The sequence below is a fragment of the Chinchilla lanigera genome, unplaced genomic scaffold, assembly GCF_000276665.1.
Source record: "Chinchilla lanigera isolate Chin_1 unplaced genomic scaffold, ChiLan1.0 scaffold00028, whole genome shotgun sequence".
NCBI lineage: Eukaryota > Metazoa > Chordata > Mammalia > Rodentia > Chinchillidae > Chinchilla > Chinchilla lanigera.
This window is the reverse complement of record NW_004955429.1, coordinates 2,822,643-2,845,500: the sequence shown is the minus strand read 5'-3', so window position 1 is coordinate 2,845,500 and position 22,858 is coordinate 2,822,643. Positions and strand designations below refer to the sequence as shown.

General features: G+C 38.7%; 1 protein-coding gene across 1 annotated transcript in view; it reads right to left on the bottom strand.

Annotated features, from left to right (window-relative positions):
* The window catches only part of LOC102005618 (UPF0061 protein ETA_18310-like), a gene marked incomplete at its 5' end in the record, with an annotated part of 44,248 nt that extends 21,418 nt beyond the window's left edge, over window positions 1–22,830 (bottom strand). The window contains 12 exon segments of the mRNA XM_005386894.2: window positions 3,840–3,969; window positions 4,772–4,855; window positions 6,038–6,110; window positions 7,246–7,315; window positions 10,493–10,580; window positions 13,844–13,911; window positions 14,064–14,162; window positions 14,347–14,403; window positions 14,505–14,569; window positions 17,222–17,350; window positions 18,062–18,180; window positions 22,420–22,830. Coding sequence (XP_005386951.1) covers window positions 3,840–3,969; window positions 4,772–4,855; window positions 6,038–6,110; window positions 7,246–7,315; window positions 10,493–10,580; window positions 13,844–13,911; window positions 14,064–14,162; window positions 14,347–14,403; window positions 14,505–14,569; window positions 17,222–17,350; window positions 18,062–18,180; window positions 22,420–22,666 — 1,229 coding nt within the window.
* Window positions 22,831–22,858: the final 28 nt, after the last annotated feature.

Sequence of the window (22,858 nt, the reverse complement as noted above, 5' to 3'; positions counted from 1 at the left end):
CATTGCCCTTTTTATTTTCCTTACCTGAAATTATTTTGTTTACATTTTTATTATTTGTAAGCTCCACATGGGACAGTGTCCGTCTCTGTTTACAGTTTTTTTTGTTTTGTTTTTTTGGTTTTTCTCTGGTACCGGGAACCGAACTCACGACCTTGCGCTTGCCAGGCAGGCGCTTTTGCCGCTGAGCTAAATCCCCAGCCCCCTCTTGAATTATTTTATAAAAATAAAGAGAACCTTCACATCTTAAATATCATGGAGATTACATGTTACTAATCCTAGCTTAGTTCTTAACTTTAAAATCATCTTTAAATAAATCACCTATCTCTTAACATTCTAAAGTGTTTTTTAAATTACACAAAACTTAATGCATCCTGAAGCCCCATGCCATCTCTGGCCTCCTTTCCTCTAACTCTTCCCCTGCCATAGTTGGTTACAGCTGTCCTGCTTCTCCTTGAGCACACGACATCCCTCCACCTCACGGCCTTTGCACACACTAGTCCCTGCCTGTAGCATGGCTTCCCCAGGGAGCTACATTATGTGGCTTTGTTTCTACAACTCCTTCAAATCTTGGCTTAAGTGCTAACTACTCTTGAAACTCCAAGTCCCTCTTCCCTGTCCCCTGGATTATTTTCCATACCTACTATATAACATATTTGCCTACTGATTGCCTTCCCTCTAAAGTAAAGATTAGGATGGCTTTTTTTTTCAGGGCTGGGGATTTAGCTCAGCAGCAAAGTGCCTGCCTGGCAAGCACAAGGTCGTGAGTTCAATTCCTGGTACCGGAAGAAAAGACAAAAAACTAAACAACCCAGGATGGCTTTTTTTTCTTTTCTACTCATTACCATCCCCGTAGCACACAGAACAGTGTCTGGGACACACTGAGAGATAAGATTCATTAAGTGTGAGTTGAATAAGTGAGTGCAGGACAAAACAGGTATAAAATTACTGAAAGACAAGGGTGGCACAAGATTGCTTAAGTAATATTTTACAAACTTTGGTTCTTTTTTTTTTTTTTTTGGTACCAGGAATCAAACTTAGAACCTTGCACTTGCCAGGCAAGAACTGTGCTGCTGAGCTAGATCCTCGGCCCAGAACTTTGATTCTTAACTATGTGACTATATTACCAACTTTTAAACTAAGAAAACCACAGATGGAATGTAAACTTTCATGTTTTTAGAGTAATGTTCGTGCTAGCTGGGGTTGATAAAACCACTACATGACTTGACTTCTCTCTTGATCTTGCGCTGTAAAGGGTGAAATTTAGATTCTGTGAGGAGCGGGAAGACAAGTGTGTGGGAAGGAAGATGTATCTTAATTCCTAGCACATACTCTGGAGACACAGAAATGATTTGGTGCTGGGGATTTAGCTCAGTGGCACGGTGCCTGCCTGGCAAGTGCAAGGTCGAGAGTTCGATTCCCGGTACCAGAGAAAACAAAACAAAACAAAAGAAGAAATGATTAGGAGGTAGTCCTTGTCCTTAGGAAGCTCACTGTCCAGTGGGCACATCAATAAACATCTTAACACTCTCTAAAATGACGAGTGCATTCAAGATAGCTTCTATGAGTATTTATATACATACATGATAGTTCAATTTGAGTAATTATAAACAATGCAAATTTCTCTAAATATTATTTACTCTTGTTTTGAAAAGACAAACATGTTCCTTTTTCTTTTTAGCTTAAATTCAAAATGAGATAGCATACGGTTAATTCATGGAGATTGAAATTTCAGCTTTACCATTAAAAAAGCTACTCTGGAGAACAGGCTTAGGTATCCCGATGAACACACTCAGTAATGTGCTGCTGCTCACCACTGAGTCCTTACCATCACTGATACCCAGTATCAATTATTGTCAAAGTAAAATATTGACGGTGATGCAAAAATTTGGAGGGTGTATCACCTATATATCCCATAGAGTGTGTATTTGGAAAATAATTAAGACAGAGACTTTAAAATGGAACAACAGGCCAAGGGGATAGCTCAGTGGCACAGCGCCTGCCTGGCAAGTGCAAACTCCTGAGTTTGATTCCTGGTACCAAAAGAAAAAAAACAAAACCAGCTGTTTTGGCCAGGCACAGTAGTACATGCCTATAATCCCAGTACTCAGGAGGCAGAGGCAGGAGGATCAGCCTTGACTACAAAATGAGTTCAAGGCCAGCCTGAACTACACAGCCAGACCCTGTTTCAATAAATAAATAAATAAATAAATAAATAAATAAAATGGAACAATGAAAAAATAAATGGTAATAAGCAGCAAAATTACTACAAATAGAGGGATGGGAGAATGCCAAAGCCATAGACTCTTAGAACAGACAAACTTCAAGGGAAAACTAAATTATCTGAAACATAAAATATTAAGATATTTTAGCAAAGGGTAGCAATTGGGTAACTAGAGGTAAAGTCTAAAATCTTTTTAAAGGTTTCATCATATCAGGGTAGAAGGTAAAGCAATGGGCAAAGAGAACCCTAGCATTTTAAGATCTTTTTTTAGAATATCAGAAAATATACCGGAAAATATTTTGAAACTGTTTTATGTGATACCTGAGAAATATCTGGGAATTTGTTTTCATATAGTAGTAAAGTAGCAGAAAAAAAAAAAAGAACGCCAATGGAATAAAATATTCTCTTCAGTAGAATGTTCACATCAACAAGGGAGAAAATGAATGAATATCTCAAATCAGAAAAAGATAAGGAAGCCAGGGGTGGTGGTGCATGCCTGTAATCCCAGCACTTGGGAGGCTGATGCACGAGGATCACTGTGAGGTTGAGGCCAGCCTGAATAACACAGTGAGTTCAAGGCTGGTCTGAACTACATGGTAAAATCCTGTCTTAAAAAGACAAAAAAAAGTACTCATCAGAATTAAAAGAGTCATTGTTAGGATAAAAGGTACTTCTGGAAGAAAATGTAAAAAAACCTGTACCAACCAACAATACAATAGTATATGCAAATTTCAAAACTTTTCTCAGGCCGGGAGCGGTGGCGCACGCCTGTAATCCCAGCACTCTGGAGGCTGAGGCAGGAGGATCCTTGAGAGTTCAAGACCAGCCTGGGCTACAAAGTGAGCTCAAGGCCAGCCTGAATTACATTGCAAGACCCTGTCTCAAAAAGACAAAAAAAAAAAAAAAAAATTTGTTTTCTTAAACTTGATAAAATATAATTCAAATAGAAGCTTTTAATATGAACCTCTTAAGAGTCAAACTTATCTAATAGATAAAAAGTAGGGTCATAAATGATTTGAACATACAATACACTTATTTTGATATATTAAAGCTTCTCACTAGAGAATATACATTTTTGTGTATGATCAAACATATCCAAAAATATTTTAGGTTGAGCCACAAAGAAATCTTAACACATTTCAAATAAAGACTTTTACCAAATGTATTCTTGCATCACAAAAATATGGACAAAAATTATTCTAAATAATTAGAAATTAAGAACATGGTGATAAATAGCACTTTAGATCAAATAGGAAAGAAACTGATTTCATAACATGTAAAAACTATAAATAAGAAAAACTGTATTTTCATAACTATGAAAAAAAAGCCCAAATTGCATTAGAGGAAAATATATAGCATGAAACATCTTCATCGAACTGTTGCCCTCTGTCATGTGCCACCCTGCCTTGGAGCCAGCTGATTACGGACTGAAACCACCACAAACTGTGAGCTAAATAAACCATTCCCCCTTCGAAAAAAGAAAAAAAGAAAGAAATATCTTCATTATTAAAAAGTAAATAATAAGATTTTTTTAAAATGTTCATGTCTTTCTTCAAAAAGTGATCATTATACAAATATATTTTCACAGATTTAATTAGTACAGTTAAGATTTACTCACAGCTGCTTTTGATTAGGGTCCAGTAATAGGTTTAGAGCTTGTAACAATTTATTTAAATTAAACATCCCAATATTGGCCTGATTTCCTATTTTGTATCTTTTTTCGTCATCAGATGTGTTTGATACAAAGTCTGTTTAAAAGAAAATATTAAAAAATAAATAAATAAAAGAAAATATTATGGCTTTACAGTGGGGACAATTATAATAAATAGCCTTTTTGTTTTAAGTTTATACTTAAACTTATAAATGTATATTAGGTAAAAATCTTTCCGATGTTACTTAACTACAAAGAAATACAGATACTTCGTACCCATCTATACTAAAAGCTTTTGAAATGTAAACATTTTCCTAATAAGAATACAATTCCAGCCCACAAGAATTTCCATTTTATCACATATGTATGCCCCTACCCTTTTTTTTTTTTGACAGTGCTGAGAGCCAAATGCCGCCAGGCCAATGCTCTATCCCTGAGCTGCATCCACACGTGTGTATCAAACTCCAGCTAGAGTACATGTTCTTCACACACTCTCTGATCCTTGCAGGTGTAAGCAGTGTATTATCGTTACCCAGATTTTATTTATTAATAAAGTGAGAGATTTCCAAAGGCACAACCATTAAGGGCCAGATGCTAAAACTCACATCTATGTCTGCCAGACAACACAGTCACTGATACGCTTCATGTCACCGTTTCTAATACGGCATTCCTTGAGGGCAGAGACCTCAGGCTTCATTACTGCACTGCCTATGTCTCACAGAAGATCTATGCGCACATAAAAATGACTATTCTAGAATGAACATTTCTTTCTACTATCCTCTCTTTCTACTATGCTATCACTGTATTTATTACCATTAAAAGTTTACCTAAAATAAACCTGAGGTTCTTTCTCTAGTGAAACACACACACATATACCACACATACCACACCAGACATACCTGGATTATAGGCCTCCATGAACCCAAAGGGACCGTAGTCAATAGTAATGGATAACAAACTGAAGTTATCGGTATTACAAACACCTAGAACAACAAAGAACCCAAAAACTTCATAATAATGATTTTCTCTGTATCTTTTTTTGTTTTTGGTTTTGTTTTTCATTTTAATTTTTGATTTTCGTTTCACTGCCAAGGCCCTCGTGCCTGCTAGGCAAGCATTCATTCCATCACTGAGCTACACTCAGCCACCAACCAAGTTTTTCCTTTAACTCTATAGGATTATCCAGAATAAGAAGGCTCTTAAGAATGGTATTTGTCTTAGAGATGAGACAAAATTAAATTATCACTTGAAATTTAATTGGTGAAATTAATAGCTTGACATGTGTGAAAACTATACTTTAAAATTAAATTTAGCCTTTTGATTTATCGCCCCTCCTCCCCCAATAAAGATTTCAAATATTGTAGGCACAAAACCCCAACAAATGGAATTTTCCTCATTCTCTAGCATTTGTTTAAAAACATATATTATTTGAAATGGGACTAGTTAAAGAAGAATAAAATAAATTAATTTTCATTTTCATAGGTTGTGAAAATGGGAAAAGATCAAAATATGCGTTTGTTACCCCATGGCAGTCCTCAGCTTCAGAACATTAGCAGCGTGGGAAACCCAGCTCTTTTTTAGCTGTTGAACTTTCAGGGGTTTTGTTTTTGTTTCTTTGGGGGATGGTTTTGGTTTTGATTCCTTTCCTAGAAACATCTGTATATAATAGAGGAAAAAACTAGAAGAATTGCTATGAAGTGGTTAACACTAGTTAGGAAGATGAAATTCCCACTTACTTCTCTATATTTTTTTTTTTGGTTTCTTTTTTTGTTTTTTTTTCCGGTACCGGGACTCGAACTCACGACCTTGCACTTGACAGGCAGGCGCTATGCTGCTGAGTTAAATCCCCAGCCCCTACTTCTCTATACTTTAAATTACTTACCATACCATGTAGTTCTTTAAATATCCTTAAAGAACCCTGAACATAACATACAGTCATACATGCAATGATAAGGTCAAATAGATTTACGAGTAACATCATTCTATTTTGTGATCACTCTTCCATTGAAAACCATTTCAACAATCTGTTGCTAAGAACAAGCTTGTATATTAAAAACGTTAAGAAGCTCATTAGGATAAATATTTTTAAATACACAAAAAGAAGTCATTCACTTCAACTAATTCTAATTTCTTCACAGCAGAGTAAAATATCATAGGTAATTTACCGTGAGCAAAACCAACAGACATCCATAAGGCAATAAGCTGTGCTGTCTCAGATACTACTGTAGAAAAAAAATCCTAAAATAAAATTTAGAGAAAATGTTAGTTTTTCAACAGTATACATTTTAATCTTTTAGGACCCTCTCATAACATAAAGTGTAATCTTTAGGGAGAACATGGGAAGAAGTCCAATGTGGGCCATGAGGAGTTTAAAAAAACAGAAACAGGGGCTGGGGATTTAGCTCAGCGGCACAGCACCTGCCTGGTAAGTACAAGGTTGTGAGTTCGATTCCCGGTACTGGAAAACAAAACAAAACAAAACAAAACAAAACAAAGCATAAAAAAACAGAAACAGGTATATGTCAGAAAAAGGAAAGAAAAATTATTCATGCAGAAATAATATATAAAAGACTCAGAGTACTATGATCAGCATTCTCCATGCCTAATAAGAAAGGTGAGAGTAACAGAATTCACAAGGAAGTTAAATTAAAGCAATGGAAACTGTTAAATTTGCAGTGTGTCACCAAGAAAAATAGAATTCCTTTTGCTGAGAATGTTTAAAGAATGAAAAAGTGATTAAGATCAAAAACTTTCCACAAGAATAGGGGGGAAAAAAGAATAGGAAATCACACTGTCCTATAATCTACTGGGTTCCTTTTAAAATTTCTACTATAAGAAGGGGAAGTATTAGGACACACAGGGCTTGGGAGGGCAGTAGGACAGTACTAGAGAGTAGCTATGTTCAAAGCACGGTGTACACACAAGTAAGAAAACGTCACAAAGAAACCCATTCTAACATAAGCTAGTAATTTCAATTTTAAAAAGAATTAGCAAAAGAGATGGGAAATAGGCGCTTTTGAACAAAAAAATTAAATGAAAAAAACTACCACTATAGAACTATCTATGGTATATACCTAATGTGCGAGGAAAGAATGTATGTGACCCAGTTATAAATGCCACCCCAAAGTAACATACGCAGTCAAGATATCGGAACACCTGTTCTTCTTTTCTAGTCACAATTCAAACAAAACAACTGTCTTGCCTATGATGAGGTTCATCTTATCTTCCTCTAACAAAATGTTCAAGGTAAAAAAAAAAAGTTCAAGGTGCTTTACACTTCCTTTCCCAGCTATACTTTTGTAAGTTGTAGCGTCCAAGGTCTGTACGCCAACAAAAGAAAATGCAGTACGGACTTTTCTCTTCAAAAACTTACCAAGTATCTGTTAGGCCCTTTGACATCTACTAATGGAAAGTGTTCCTGTATGATGAAGTCTAACAGTGTCCTGGGATAAAAAGGACCCAGCATCAGTGTTTCTTAGAGTACCGTGTCCCATGAATAAGTGCTGAACCCACCCTGAACACCTATGAGTCACTAGACCAGCCTTAACATTTAGAAACTTTAGAATAAGATCTTACCCCAAAGTAGACAAAAATAGTTCCACTACAACAATCAAATACAGAAATACGGTTGGAAGATCACATTATATTCTACCTTATTATGTTCCACATTTGGGTAAATTTGACAAACATTCACTGAGTTCCTACTGTATGCCAAGCCCAAGGCAAGTACTAGGAAAAAGCGGTAAGACTCACACCTAGACTTCAGAGGACACAGTCTATCAGGGAAGACCACGCAGAAATCATCACATTGCAGTATAATAACTGTAATAATGTATAGAAATAAGAGCAGGGAACGATCATTTATATGTCGGTCATTTAAAACTTCCTAAATAAAGACTACAAAAAATTGGAAAATGTCTGAAGTTAAAGCGCTTAAAACACTGATGTACTATACTTTTTATTTCCTATTCTAACAAACTATTCTAGTTAACTGACTAACCAAGAGAATTGACTGCTTTGGATGAGAGGGAGTGAGGGGGTGGGATTGGGCTGTAGAGGGTCTGTCTAATAACTAGACAGATGGAAAAGTAATGTCATGTTGGCCAGTGTAGGAGGCTATTCAAGGATGGAGTAGAGAGCAGTACACACCAAAACCAGAGTAAGTGAAACCAGAACTGAAATATGACCACTAGACAAAACAGTTTTGGGCTGGGGATTTAGCTCAGCAGCACAGAGCCTGCCTGGCAAGTGCAAGGTCATGAGTTCAATTCCCAGTACCAGAAAAAACAAAACAACAACAAAAAAAAAATTGACAAAACAGTTTCAAGGCTGGGGACTAGCTCAGTGGGATTGTACATGCCTAGCACACATGAGACCCTGGGTTTGATCTCCAGCACTAGGAAAAAAAATGTGACCAAGATGAAACAATATTCAGTAGTGATACAGGAAAATAAAAACCCCCAACCTGAACGATGTCTGGGACGAGTTCGCGTTCTCCAAAATCAAAGAAAGAATTTTAGGAACAACGGAGGTTAAGAGCAGAATATATTCACTGAGAGAAAGAAAGCTTCTGTCCAAAGAGAGGGATAGAAGCGGGGCCGACTGGGTTGCCCCAGACTCTGCCTTTTCTAGGGGCTTTTATAGAGCAAAACCATGAGGTGAGGTGGGTCCAAGGTAGGGAAAAAATGGACAAAACTATGGTCGCCCAATAAGAATTGTTCAGGTAAAATTGATTAAATCAGGATCAAATGGGGAAGCGAGTCACATAGCAAGCAGGCATGAATACAGAACAGGGGCTTCTCCTGTAAGGGGTTGGGTCAGTGACTCTTCAAGGTGATCGCTACCTATTTAGAATACTAATCCCTGATGTTTACACATAGCGAGGTATGTGGGTGCATTTGTTTAATCTTTCATCTTGAGGTCTGGCCCACAGCAAGTATGTATCTTATCTTGTCTTTCACGTTGGCTCCTTGGAGGACCTGGCCCTGTCTGACTGCCTATAATATTTCTATCTAACTCAGCTGCCTGTGACAGTAGCATGGTGAATCCAAACAATAGTAACTTGAAGAAAAGCAAACCAGTGGTCAGAAATACCATGAAATAGTGGGAACAGTGACCTCACTCCTTCAGCAGCATGACCATGAGCTCAGTAAATATTTCCTGACGTCAGACACTCAGAGAATGGAAGCGACAAGGGTGATAACTCGCTTCTCCGCTCTGCTCATTCATTTCCTTCATTTTTTCCTCTCCACATTCCTCGTGTACCAAACCTGGATCTACTAGTACTAGTTACTACAATATAAGGTCCATATTCCAAAGGACTGTAGTTTGCCTAAGGTCATTTTTCTTACGTATGTCTAATGATTTTTTAAACTGTATTCCTTTCAATGTATACAGAAGTCCTCTTGAAGGAAGAAATGTTTTTGTCTGAAGAAATATCCTAAGTCTGCTTGAGGAAGATAGGGCTTTGCGTGCACAGATACCAGCAGATGCCAGACATCAGAGAGTGACTGACGCTGAACTGCGTGACCCAAGGGGAAGATTTTATTGCTTTTGTTCTTTTAAAGCAACCTCTCCTCCATCTTCTCCCTGCAATCTTCAAAAACATGCAAAGTTTCTGTGTAAATATGGTCTGTGGTTTTTGTCTTGTTGAAGAGATTAAGTTTCACTTCCGGGTCAAACCAGAGTGTGAAGAGAGGATGCACCCAGGAAATCCCAGAAATTGGGAGGAGAGCTAGGGAATTCCTGAGGCTTCCCCCATGTCTCTGAGTGGCATGAAGGCTCTCAGCTATTACTGACTTGCAAATTACATAATAGATTACTTGAGAAAAGGGACTACTGGGGATAATTCTTTTTTAAATTCCTAAAAAACACCTCACAAGAAGCAGGGAATGGTAGCACACATCTATAACCCCAGCTACTCAGCAGGATAAGGCAGGAGGATCATGAGTTCCAGGCCAGTCTGGACTACACAGTGAGACCTTATCTCCACAAAAAGGGGTTGGGGTGTAGCTCAGTGGTGGAGTGTTTTCCTAGCACATTTAAGAACCCTGGATTTAATCACTAGTACCATGAAAAAAAAGAGAACTTCTTGGTTTTACTTCCAAGAAGACAAAAAGTATTTAACTTCACAGCATGTATGTAAGCATTTTTCTTTTTGTATTTTTTTAAGTGTAATTTTCCTAGTCAGCCTTTAAAAAAGAAGGAAATCCTGTCATTACCAACAATGTGGATATACCTGGAAGATATGCTAAGTGAAATAAGTCGGGTCAGAAAAACAACTATTGCATAGTTTCACTTCTATGTGGAATCTGAAGAAGTTGAACTCATAAAAATAGAGTAGAATGGTTGTTACCAAGGGTCGGGGGCTGCAAGAAATGGGGAAATTCTGCCCAAAGTTATAAGATGAGTGAGTCATGCAGACCTAAGGTATAAACTATAGTTAATAATAATATCCTGTATGCTTGAAATTTGCTGAGTGTGGGTCTTATGTGTTGATTGTCTTGATTGGGTAATCATTTTACATTATGTATACACATCAAAACATCACAGTGTACACCTCAAACATATATACAATCTTACAGTCATGTCAATAACAGCTTTAAAAATAATTTTCTAACCTCAGCAAATCCAGTTCACCATAATGAGCCAAAATTTCTAATGATCCAATTCTAAACCACGACTTTGCAACACGAAGCACAACTGCACCTTAAAAAAAAGATTTTAACATAAAACTTTTTAAAGTTATGTTAGGAACAGTGAAATATTTTTCTTAAAATGAAATTTTTTTTTTTTTTTTTACTGGTACCGGGGATCGAACTCACAACCTTGCGATTGCCGGGCAGGTGCTGTGCCACTGAGCTAAATCCCCAGCCCCAAAATGAAATTATTTTAATAAAAAAGAATACAGCTAAAAAAAGAAAAAGAATACAGCTACTGAATCCACCAGAAAAGCAACTAATTTATATCCCTTAAAAAGTCAGGGATTTTTTCTGCCACTTTAAGCCTGAATCAGAACATTCAGACCATAACACAGCTAGAAACAGCAAGGCTTCAACCCAACTAACCAGCTGGGAAGTAGCTACAGCAGATATTTAATAGATATTTGCATAACCCTCCTCCCTGTTCTCTCCCCACTGGAATCCTACCTCCTCTTCTATTCTAAATCAGTTTCTACTTCCTCCACAAAGCTCACTGATCCTCCTTTTACTGACCTCTCATTTTTGATTGTCCAGTTTGAAGTCTTTTCTCTACCAAGGCTGTGAGTTTTGAGACTAAGAACTGAGCCATACTACTCCCAGATCCACTAGAGTTTAGCCCAATGGTAAGCGGAGTAAAGAACCACAGAATGTGTCCTGAGTTATCCACAAGGTCAAGATTTATTCACTATACTAACATAGATATTTATTTTCTGTGATTTTGGAACAGTAAGAATGTAAAGTCATTCAGAAAATATTTACAAGAGCTCTATAAATTAATCTAAACATGTACTTAATGAATAGCCACTGAATCACAGAATGTTAGCAATGGAAGACATGAAAATATCATCCAATCTCACCTCCGTTTAGAAGGGAAAACTGAAGGCCAGAAAGTCTAAGTGACTCGACTAAGTTTTACAAAGCTAGTTCTGAAAGAATCAACTCCAGTTCCTACATATTCTTTTTTCTTGCCTTGTACTATTCTTACTGTACCATAATGGTCCCTTGGGCCAACATTAGGATAAAAATATAATCAAGATATCTGTACATATGCAAAGACTTAGATGTGGAAATTCCATCAGTGTCCTAACAGAAGAAGTTCTTGGGGTCAGTTGATAACATTAAGATTGTGACTTGGAATTCAGATAAATAATACATTATACAAGTCACAGCCATAAAAGTAAGTAGTGCTGTAGCAGTCATACTAACAGTCTGTGACTGGAATTTCACATCCAATCACCACAAGCAAGGAGACCTAAGCAGTTATGGGCCTCTGCATAACAGTATCATTTTATCCCAGTGACATTACAGGAAAACTGTGATATGTCAACTTGACTTGAGTGAGACCAGCCCATAGATTACCAAAGCTCTGGGCTATCTGTGAATGACTGACATATAGGTTGCAAAATGAGGAGGGTTGCCCCACCCCAGATATGGGTGTGGCCAACCAATAGGCTTCCAGCCTAGACAGAATGAAAAGGCTCTCCTTTATTTTTCCGGGGAAGATCCGATCTTTGCCATTTTCTGTGAATTTTGGTCTCCAGTTCAGGCAGGCTTCTAACACAGACTTGCCAGCCTTCTAACACAAATCCCCACATATTTCCAACAGACTTTACAGTTTCCACCAGACTCTAGAGCCCACAGACAGCCTTTCTGCATTCTTCCACCCTTGATTCTATAGGCAGCCACGGTAAGCCTACCTGCTATCTCCTTTGTATATAGTAATCATACATTTTTTTTCTATTAAGTCTGTTCCTCTAGTAAACCTCAACTGCTATAGAGATGCCATGAAGGTAAGTAGCCCTTATTAATACTTTAAGAATGAATACTTTGGGGGAACTGTGTGTCTTGAAAATCTTATAGAGAACATATTGCTACGGTTCAAAAGTTTGCACTTACTAAAATTCAAAAGTCAAAAACCTAACCACCAAGAAAGGTGTGGGGCTTTGGGAGATGATATAGGTCATGGGGCAGTCCTCATAAATGCAATTAGTGTCCTTTGAAAAGAGACCTAGATAAGCTGGGTGTGGTGATGCACGCCTATGATCCCAGCACTCAGGAAACTGAGGCAGGAGGATCTTGGCAAGTATGAGACAGCCTGGGCTACAAAGTGAGCTCAAGGCCAGCCTGAACTGCATGGCAAGACCCTGTCTCAAAAAGACAAAAAAAAGAAAAAAAAACAAAAAAAACAAAAGGGATCTATAGAGCTGCCTTCCCCTGACATCATGTGAAGACTCAGCCCCTTACATCACATGAAGACAAAGTAAAAAGGAGCCACCTGTGAAGCAGAGGGACCTCACCAGACACCGAGTCTACCAGCAAACTGAACTTAGATTTCCCAAAACTGTGAGAAATACCTTTCTACAGTTTAAGGTGTTTTTTTATAGCAGCACAAACAGATTAACATACATACCATGTACTAAGTGTAGAAAACATAAAACGTGCTCTTGCTGAATCACTATGAACAGCAGTGAGAATGCTGTCCCCTGACACAGCCACGCCCATTGCTTCCAGTAAAGCGTGTAGGACTCTCAACAGTTCTTTTTTTTTTTTTTTTTGGTTTTTTTCTGGTACCGGGAATCAACTCATGACCTTGCACTTGCCAGGCAGACACTGTGCCACTGAGCTAAATTCCCAGCCCCTTCTCAACAGTCTTGACAGCTTCACCGTCAAGCTCTTAAATGCACTTATTATTGATTTTCAGGTCTCCTCTCCTCCCCAGAGACTCAGGGTAGTTTCTCGCTCTCTCTTTTGACCCTCTAAATGTGCCTCCACAGTATACTTTTTCATCTCCTTTTTAATTTTTTATTTCTAAACTATTAAAGGCAAAGGAACTGAGTTTTCCAGAAGAAAATATAAAGTGCAACCAATCAGACTCCAAGGAATGATCTGGAGGAAGTATACATGAACCTTCCTATAATGGCTTTGGGACATTTGCCACCTATTCACAAACAGTTTTTGTTCACGTCCTAGATGTTTGCTCTTTGATAGGTTTTATTTTGGTGTTACTGGGATCAAACCCAGAGTCTCACTGATGCTAGGCAACCATGGAGCCGCATCCCCAGTCCTTCCAGGTGCTCGTTTGTTCTTTGAAAAAGGGCAACTAGTGATATAAGGATACAGGGAGGGCTTATCTATGATAATATTATAATGCTGAAATTACAGCTTGGAGAACCAGGGGTTATTTTGAAGAAGACTGTAAAAATACCCAATATGCGTTCTTGAACAACTTGGCTCAGTTTTGAATACCATAGTTATTGTGAAACCCGTTACCTCGTTCTTTTGTGATATTTCCACTGTAGAACTGATCTCTCCATACTTCATCGTCACTCACAACCAGGCTGCAACAAGAGGATCCAACATTTGAGCTTCTAGTAAGCCACCAGGACGCAGCTGAAATGACAGACTAGAGGGGACCATGCTCTCAGAGCTGTATCTCCTCCAATTACTGACACATTTTTGTCCTGACAGCTTCAAGGGAAGAAGAATTTACCTTGCAGCCCTGCTGGTTGGAATCCCAAGGGCATGCATAGCCTCACTGCACAAAAATTCTCTCACTGAGGATCGAAGTACTGCTCTACCATCGCCATTTCTACAAAAAACACAATTTAAGAGTTTCATTTGTGATTAAGACAACATCAGTTCCTCTCTAGATGACTAAAAGAATGACCAAACCAGGCTAAACGTAGCTCAGGGGTAGAAACTGCCTAGCTCTTACGAGGCCCTGGATTCAATCCCTGGCACAGCCAAAAAAAAAAAAAGACTTTGAACCATACCGGGAGTATGGAGTCTTTCCCGAGCCTTTTAACTGGAGCTCCCACTTTTCACCCTGCCTTCAAAAAGAAAACAAACAAGAAAATCACAAAATTCCATTATTAGAAGATTTATGATAGCATTTAGCAGAGAAGCTATTACCCAAGAAAATAGGAGGTACCTGTTCATGTAAATTCCAATAAGGTGCGCTCTTCCATCGCCAAGCTGATCTGCCCACACCCCAAACTAAAAGGCGAAAAGGGGAATTATTCACATTTATCACCTTTATAGATTTGACAGTAACTTCTATAGTCAAGCTTATTTTTGTCTAAAGTGGGAATGAGGTATTGCATTTTTAAGGATTACAATAACAATTAGAACTATAGTGAAAATAAATTTAATTAATAAGTGACATTCACTTAAAATGCAAATTTAAAACAATGAATTTTGGAATATCTATAGGAGCACAAGTCTGAGAGGTACCCTCAGCCTAGTCTGAAAGGCACTAAAATCAACAATGCATGAAGTACATCCCACTCTGTGAGGGGGACGGAAAATGAACGAGGAATTCAGTTCCAGAAATGCAATCAGGAAAATCAGGAACCTTATTTCCCATCAACAAAAAACATTTAAGTTCGAAATGGCAAAGATATCCATATAAATAAACATTTATAACATAATTTCAAATCAGGGAGGAGCAAGAGATGATATGAAACTGATAAAGCTTTCATCGACTATACTATCGTTAAAAATTCTCCAGAAAAGAACAGTTTAATGAAACTCTGAACGTTTGCATCTGTACTTTTATGGCATAAAATGCTTTCAGATAAATTTAACCTGTAGGTGAGATGGCTTTTTGGACCATGGGATCCCTGTATGGGGGGCAGGCCTGTACTGGGGATACTAGAAAAGATTGTAAGGATCACTTAGTCCACAAGTTTCTAAACTGAGAACCACAGTTCAGTAAAACATTAAGTTACTCCTTGAGAAGAGAATAACAAAACCCTGTAGTCACATGTCTTTTGGAAATGGTATTTTAAACAAAATTAAACAGATTTCTTTGCTGAAGCATTTCTTGCAACTCATGGAACAGCCTTGGTCAACCCCTCACCAAGCAAGAAACTAAGGTGCAAGTTTAAAACAGATGACCTGTAAAGTCCTTTCCTATTTTAATGGTTTATATCACTTTGTGTTCCAGGTCACAGAATTTTTTTTCTTTTTTTCTTTTTTTAAACAAGGTCTCACTATGTAGCCCATGTTGGCCTCAAACTCTCAGCAATTTTCCTGCCTCAGCCTCCCAAGTGTTGGGATTATAGGCATGCGCCACCATACCTAGCTAGCACACAGAAATTATTTTATTTTATTTTTGGTCCCAAGAATCAAACTCAGGACCTTGCTCTTGCCAGGCAGGTGCTTATGCCACTGAGGTATATCCCCGGCCCCATCACAGAAATTTTTTTTTTGTACCAGGAATCAAACTCAGGACCTTGTGCTTGCCAAGCAAGGCGCTGTGCTGCTGAGCTATATCCCTAGCCCCCCACCACAGAAATTTGAATAAAGGAATTTTTTTAATCTAATAAACCAGAGCCTGGTGTTACAGTTATTATAATAGCTAACACATTGCACTTTTTTGCATATTTCCTAATTTAATTTTCAAACAAATCATATTATACTTTAGTGCTAGTCCTCAAAGTTATTCCCTAGTAAGCCAGCCATTTCCAAAACAGCCCAAAAATAAACAAGCAGAGTTTAGTTGTATCTCGCTTACAGAGAAGTCACAGAAATTTCAACACATATCTTTCTTACAAAGAAGTCACAGAAATTTCAACATGTACTGTATCTTGCTTACAAAGAAGTCACGCAAATTTCAGCAGCTGCTGCTATGTCCCCATGTTGCTTTTCTTATTCAAACACCACACCCCGAACTTGTTTCCATATCTTGCTCTATTTCTTATATGCATTAATTGTTTCCAGTCACCACAGCTCCTATTGCACACTCCAACAACCCTTGATTCACTGCCTTTCTAGCAGTTCCCCAACTTTGCTCGACAGCCACCCTGGCAAAATTGGAAGCTACTTGTCCTCTGGGGCTTCTACACTGACATCTTGTGCTCCTTGGCTGTTGCCTCCGTCTCTCATGAGTTCTCTAGCAATAATTCACAGAAATGTTATAGTTGGACTACCCTCATTTTCTTTCTTTCTTTTTTTTTTTTTTTTTTTTTTTTTTTTTTGTCTTTCTGAGACAGGGTCTCGCTACGCAGTTCGGGCTGGCCTTGAGCTCACTTTGTAGCCCAGGCTGGTCTCGAACTCGGGAAGATCCTCCTGCCTCAGCCTCCCGAGTGCTGGGATTACAGGCGTGCACCACAACACCTGGCCCTACCCTCATTTTCTTAATTTTATTAAAAAGCTTAGTTGTTGCTAAGCACAGTGGCACATGTCTGCAATCCCAGCACTTGAACTGGAAGTTCCAGTGCACCAGGGCATTTTATGGAGACCTCGTCTCAAAATAAATATAAAAATAAAACGGGTTGGGGAGGTACTTTAGTGAGAGAATGCCCTGAGTTCAGTCCCCAGGGCCACAAAAAAAAAATGTACATAACTTTTAAGGGGTTGGTTTTGTCTTTGTGGTGCCGGAGATCAAACCCTTGGCTTCACACTTCTCGGCAAATGCTGTATCACTCATTACCTACCAGCGCTATTTAAAGCTTAGGCTCTAGCTTTTCACAGCAAGAAATCACATGATGAATTACTAATAATCTTATGATGATATTCTTCTAGAAGCATCTTACTGAAATCTCAAAAGGCTAATATTAGAGATATTAACGCAAAATAATTTAATAGGATAGCATTTCCACCACATTTTTATCTGCATATAGAAAGTGATGTTGCTGATCTTACCTGATGACCCCCGTATCTGTGAGTCAATGGAACAGATCCAAACACTATCTTCCCACCGCTTACAAGCTGGATAAAATCATCTGTTTCTGAGACAGAGACATCAAGGTCCAAAATGTCTTCTAGAACATCCTGAGGCAGGAAAAAGTATAAATCTTAGAGACCCAAGCAATCTTTTAATAATTTTCAAGGAAAAAAACCTATTGGAAGAAAAAAAATCTCTTCCCAAAATATACTATTAATATTTTTCACCAAAGATATAGCATGCTGTCTGATTATTTACGCTATTTGAGGAAAATCAGTTCTTTTAGCTGGTTCTAAAATTTTCATGGGTTTCCTGTGATGCGCAGTAAAACAATACTTCTCCTAGCAGGTGGTCTTTTAAAGAACTAAAAAAAGCAAATGAACTAAAACAAAGCAAATTTACTATTTTAATTTCAAATTTATTTATACCATGACAGAAAAATTTAGAACTTGTTATTTGAGACCATTTCTAACCATTATTTACAAAAAGAATTTAGTTTCCCCTTTTTTCTTTTTTTTTTTTTCCAGTATGGGGAATTGAACTCACCACCTCGCGCTTGCCAGGCAGGCGCTGTGCGGCTGAGCAAAATCCCCAGCCCCTCCCCTTTTCCCATAAATGCATATATTGTATTCCTCATAAGATAACTGTAAGATGAAAACATAGGAGTAAGAACAAAAAACTAATTGTGAGAAGATATGTACCAACTATCTAAGCTTTAGTCATTTATCAATACATTAGCAATATTACATTTGAAAAAAATTACTTTTAAGGCAAATATTTTAGTTAAGAATTCCTGGTGTGAAAAAATAAAGCCTAACCTTTGAAACTGCTACGAGACGCACTCTTGATTTGAAAGGAGTAGGGAAGGCAATTGAAAATATACAATTTTCCACTTTACGAACATAATTTTCTTTCACAGGATCAACTGGAAACACAGCTGATGAAAACAAAACAAAATCCTTTTTAATTTTCTCATCTGTTGCATATACAGCATAAATATTTTTTAGAAGAACTATTGTTCTTCAAAAAAACACACAACTTAGTTGTTGAGCCTATCATTTCCAACGCTATTTATCCAATACTCATACAGTATACAGACACTGAGCATCCCCAATCTGAAAATCTAAAATCTAAAATGCTCCCAAGGCCAGTGATAAACTCAGTGGCACAGCAGCTACCTGGCAAGCGCAAGGTCCTGAGTTCAATTCTCAGCACCCAAAAAATTAAAAAATAAAAATAAATAAAGTGTAAAAATAAAAGTTCCCAAATCCTAAACTTTCTGAGCACCCATATGATGCCACAGGTAGAAAATTCCAGATCTGGCTTCATGTGACAAGTCACAGTCAAAATGCAGGTACATTACTAATACTGTATAAAATTGCCTTCAAGGGGGTCAGGGATATAGCTCAGTGGCACAGCACTTGCCTGGCAACCACAAAGTCCTGGTTCAATTCCTGGTAGCAAAAAATAAAACTAAAAATAAGGCTGGGTGTGGTGGCGCACGCCTGTAATCCCAGCACTTGGGAGGCTGAGGCCAGGAGGATCTTCCCCAGTTCGAGACCAGCCTGGGCTACAAAGTGAGCTCAAGGCCAGCCTGAACTGCATAGCGAGACCCTATCTCAAAAAGACAAAACTAAGTGATTAAAATTGCCTTCAAGCAACAATGTATAAGTGTATGAAACATGAATGAATTTCAGTTTAGATTTGGGTCCCAGGCACAAATATCTCATTATGTATATACAAATATCATAAAATGTAAAAAGTTTCAAAGTCCAAAACATTTCTGGTCCAAAGCATTTCATAAAGGAATACTCAATCTGTATATCAATCTACCCAAAAGAATGGGAGATAGAAAAAATTCAAAACAATAAGGCATATATCCTATCTACAAAGATTTCCACTTATGGGAAACAAACAGGATATATAACATACTTATAAGCAAATGGAGGTGAGCTGCATTACAATATTAGAATTTTAGCCAGTGAAGCCAAAACCATTTTAGCCACTTAATGAAATGCACGATGTTCCTAAGAAACACATGACCAAAGGAAACAGATACGTTTCTGGGTAGAAATTACATTGGCAAAACATGTCACCAAATTACTTAATAAACATAGTAAAAATCTAATCAAAACACTGGTGGGATTTTTTTTGAAGGAATAGACAGATTTGAATTGCAAATCTGAAAAAAAAAACTGTATAGTTCTTTTGTTTTTGTCTTTTTTAGACAGGGTGTCAATATGCATTTCAGGCTGGCCTTGAATTTACAATGATCCTCCTGCCTCAGCCTCCTGAGTGCTGGAATTACAGGTGTGCACCACCATGGCTGGCTAAATTTTTTTTTTAAAACAGGAGAAAAGAGAGTGTTTGCTTATCATATTACAAATTATAAATGTATAAAAACTAAAAGTATTATTATTCCAAAAATAAAAGCAAAGATCCATGGAACTCAATAAAAAGCACAGGTACAACGCAGTGATACAAGTTCCCCTATAGTGAAAATGGTACTTCAGGTCAGCGGAGAAAGGTGGCACAAGGACAATTAGCTCAACTATATGGAAGAACTGCAATTTATCGATTACAACAGAAATGAAATAACAGGAAAATGTGGGCCAGAGTTAAGCTTTATACTTTCTTTCTTTCTTTTTTTTTTTTTCGGTTGTCTTTTTGAGACAGGGTCTCACTATGCAGTTCAGGCTGGCCTTGAGCTCTTTGTAGCCCATGCTGGTCTCGAACTCACAATGATCCTCCTGCCTCAGCCTCCCAAGTGCTGGGATTACAGGCATGCGCCACCACACCCAGTTTTATTCTTTCCTTCTAAGTACACAGTGAATAAGGCAGCATTATAGAGGACCAAATGGTAGGCAATCAAAAAAATCTGAGCATCCACCATGGAAAAATAATTAGGAGTAGAAGATCCCACAGTGTGTCTTCTCTTCTAGGGGACCCTTTGTGTTGAATTGACTAAATGATATAACCAGCACACTTCTCTTTACAATGCTTTAACATTTTAGTAGAAAATGGGCCATATTTAATGATGTATTTGCAGTTGTGGTATGTTCTGAATGATGCACATTTTGGTAATGAGCTGATCAACCAGCATATGTGCTGATGATCATGAAACTACAGGATTCAGTGATATTCCCCCTTCACCCTTGTGACACTTACACTAGCCACGGATTAAAGACCCCAGAGAAGAGATAGGAGTGTAGCTTAGTCAGAGAGCACTCGCCAAGCATGCGTGAGGCCCTGGGTTGATCCCTGGCACAGGAAAAACATACCTGCTAAATTTTCAGTGTAACTGAACCTTTTGTTAGTAAACGTTCTTAGCAGAAGTTATGCTGATAACTCACTGATCTTTTATCTAATAACACCCAGAGATGTTTCATGCAGTACTATGAACCAAGACATGATAATATATGTAGTATTATGTAGTAGTAAGTTTGTAATTTGTCTTTTTTGTTTTTTGAGATAGGGTCTCGCTATGTAGTACAGGCTGGTCTTCATCTAAGTAGTCCAAGGGTCCTTGAATTCACCATGATCCTCCTGCCTCAGCCTCCTGAGTGCTGGGATTACAGGTGTGCACCACCACACCTGGCTGTAAATTCTCTTTGGGTTATCGCTTACCTAAAATAATGTTTCAAATAGTATCATCAATATGGCAAGAAAGTATCCTGAAATGTCACCCTCCAACATTGAAATGACAACTTTGAAAATACTTTCAGTGACACATTCAGTCCCTTTTCACCCATCAGTACTGTTTGTCTCCTTTGTATAAATGCAGAAAAACATCAGTTGTTTCTGGACTGTGTACAAGTCTGTTCTTTGGTTTTTTGTTGGTTTTTTTTTTTTTTTTTGGCAGTACTGGGGATCAAACTCACAACCTTGTGTTTGCCAGGCAGGCGCTTATGCCACTGAGCTATATCCCCAGCCTGAGAAGCCTGTTCTTTAGCAGTTACCTGCACAACTTGTTTGGACTTCCTGGACTCAAGGTTGGTTTGGTCTCAAAGACCACTCTTGAATTCTGCATGTCCTGAAGCTGTTGTCCCTCAAGGGTTTAAACATACAATAATGTGGGAGGCCTTCATAAGTTTCACCTGCTTTCCCTTCTTAACCTTGCTGTGCTACACCTTAGCGCCAGGGGCATTTGTTTTAATCTGGCCAAGAAATCACTAAATGTAGATGACCTGACAGGATTATGCAAAGAGCTACCTTTGCCAACTGTGGTTTAATTCCTCTATTACCTGTTTATCTGCTAAAAAGTGCAAATGGTAATTGGCACAAGGAAAGAGTTTGTTGCTACACTCTACTTTGGCAAATTCTACCAGTTCCGTGTGTCTTAACGTATATGCCTAATCTAAATCAAGATCAACCACATTTGTATATTAACAACTTTTCCTGTGAAGCACTTTGCATGTTTTTAATCTTCAGGATTAGAAAAAAGATCTAATAGACTTCTTATTCTACATCGCTTTTATTCAGTAAGAAAACTACAGTTTTAGGATAAATATGAAAATAATGTGCTCAGCTGTTGGACTATTTATACTCATTATACAAGTGTGGTTCCAATGGAGAAAAAAAAAACATGTGTCAGAGAAATGCAGTTATTTGTTGGTCAATTTCCCTTTTTTTTTTTTTTTTGGTACCGGGAATCAAACTCAGGACCTTGTGCTAGCCAAGCAGGCACTTTCCTTATTTATTTTTGACACAGGGTTTCGCTATGCAGTTCAGGCTGGCCTTGAACTCACTTTGTGGTCCAGGCTGGTCTCGAACTCGCAGCGATCCTACTGCCGCAGCCTCTTGAGTGCTGGGATTACAGGCACGCACCACCATGCCCCCCGTTTAGCGTGAATTTTTGAGGACAGAGCAAAAGTTTATTTATCTTTGATGCTCACACATTCTTTCATTGGCTGTGTTGTTGTGAAAAGGTTGAATGCTTAATTAGATCACGGATTTATTATGTATACGGTATTTCAGCACCGGAACAGATCTGACACTAGAGCTAAGCAAAGACCTTTCTAACCCTCGTTGGTACCAATCCTGCACATTCTCAGGATATCCTGGGTCGGGTACAAGTAAATTTCACATCACCACGTATCTTTAAATGTCACGTAACTCAGTACATCCAACCGCGGCACTCACACAGGCAGATGTGAGGAGGGCTGTCAAACTCTACCTATAAGGTCTGCAGAAGAGAGGGTCCAAAAGTCGAGAGTCGGGGCCAGTCTAGCGTCTGTGTCGCAATAGCCCTGCCCGCCGTCTGACGTGTTCCTGGAGCGGTGCAGAAGGCCGGTACTCCCTTCTGGAGCGGACTGCAAAAGGCAGCGAGCGGCCGCGTGGCAGGCCACACCCAGGAGAAGCAGCCGCGGGAACCGGAGACTCCGGGCTGGGCAGCGACACTGCAGCCCGACCCTCTCGTTCATTTCCTCCCTCCACACGCACTACAGAACTTCCGTGCTGCACGTCCGGCGCAGGGCGCGCTCGCTAACAGCCGGCCCGCCACAGGGATCTGCGCCGCGACTGTGGACGCCCCCGGCTCCCCGCGGCCAGCGCTGAGGACCCGGCTCAGAAGGTCGCGCTCGGTGGCCTCGGGCTGGCTGCGCCGCCGCCTGCCC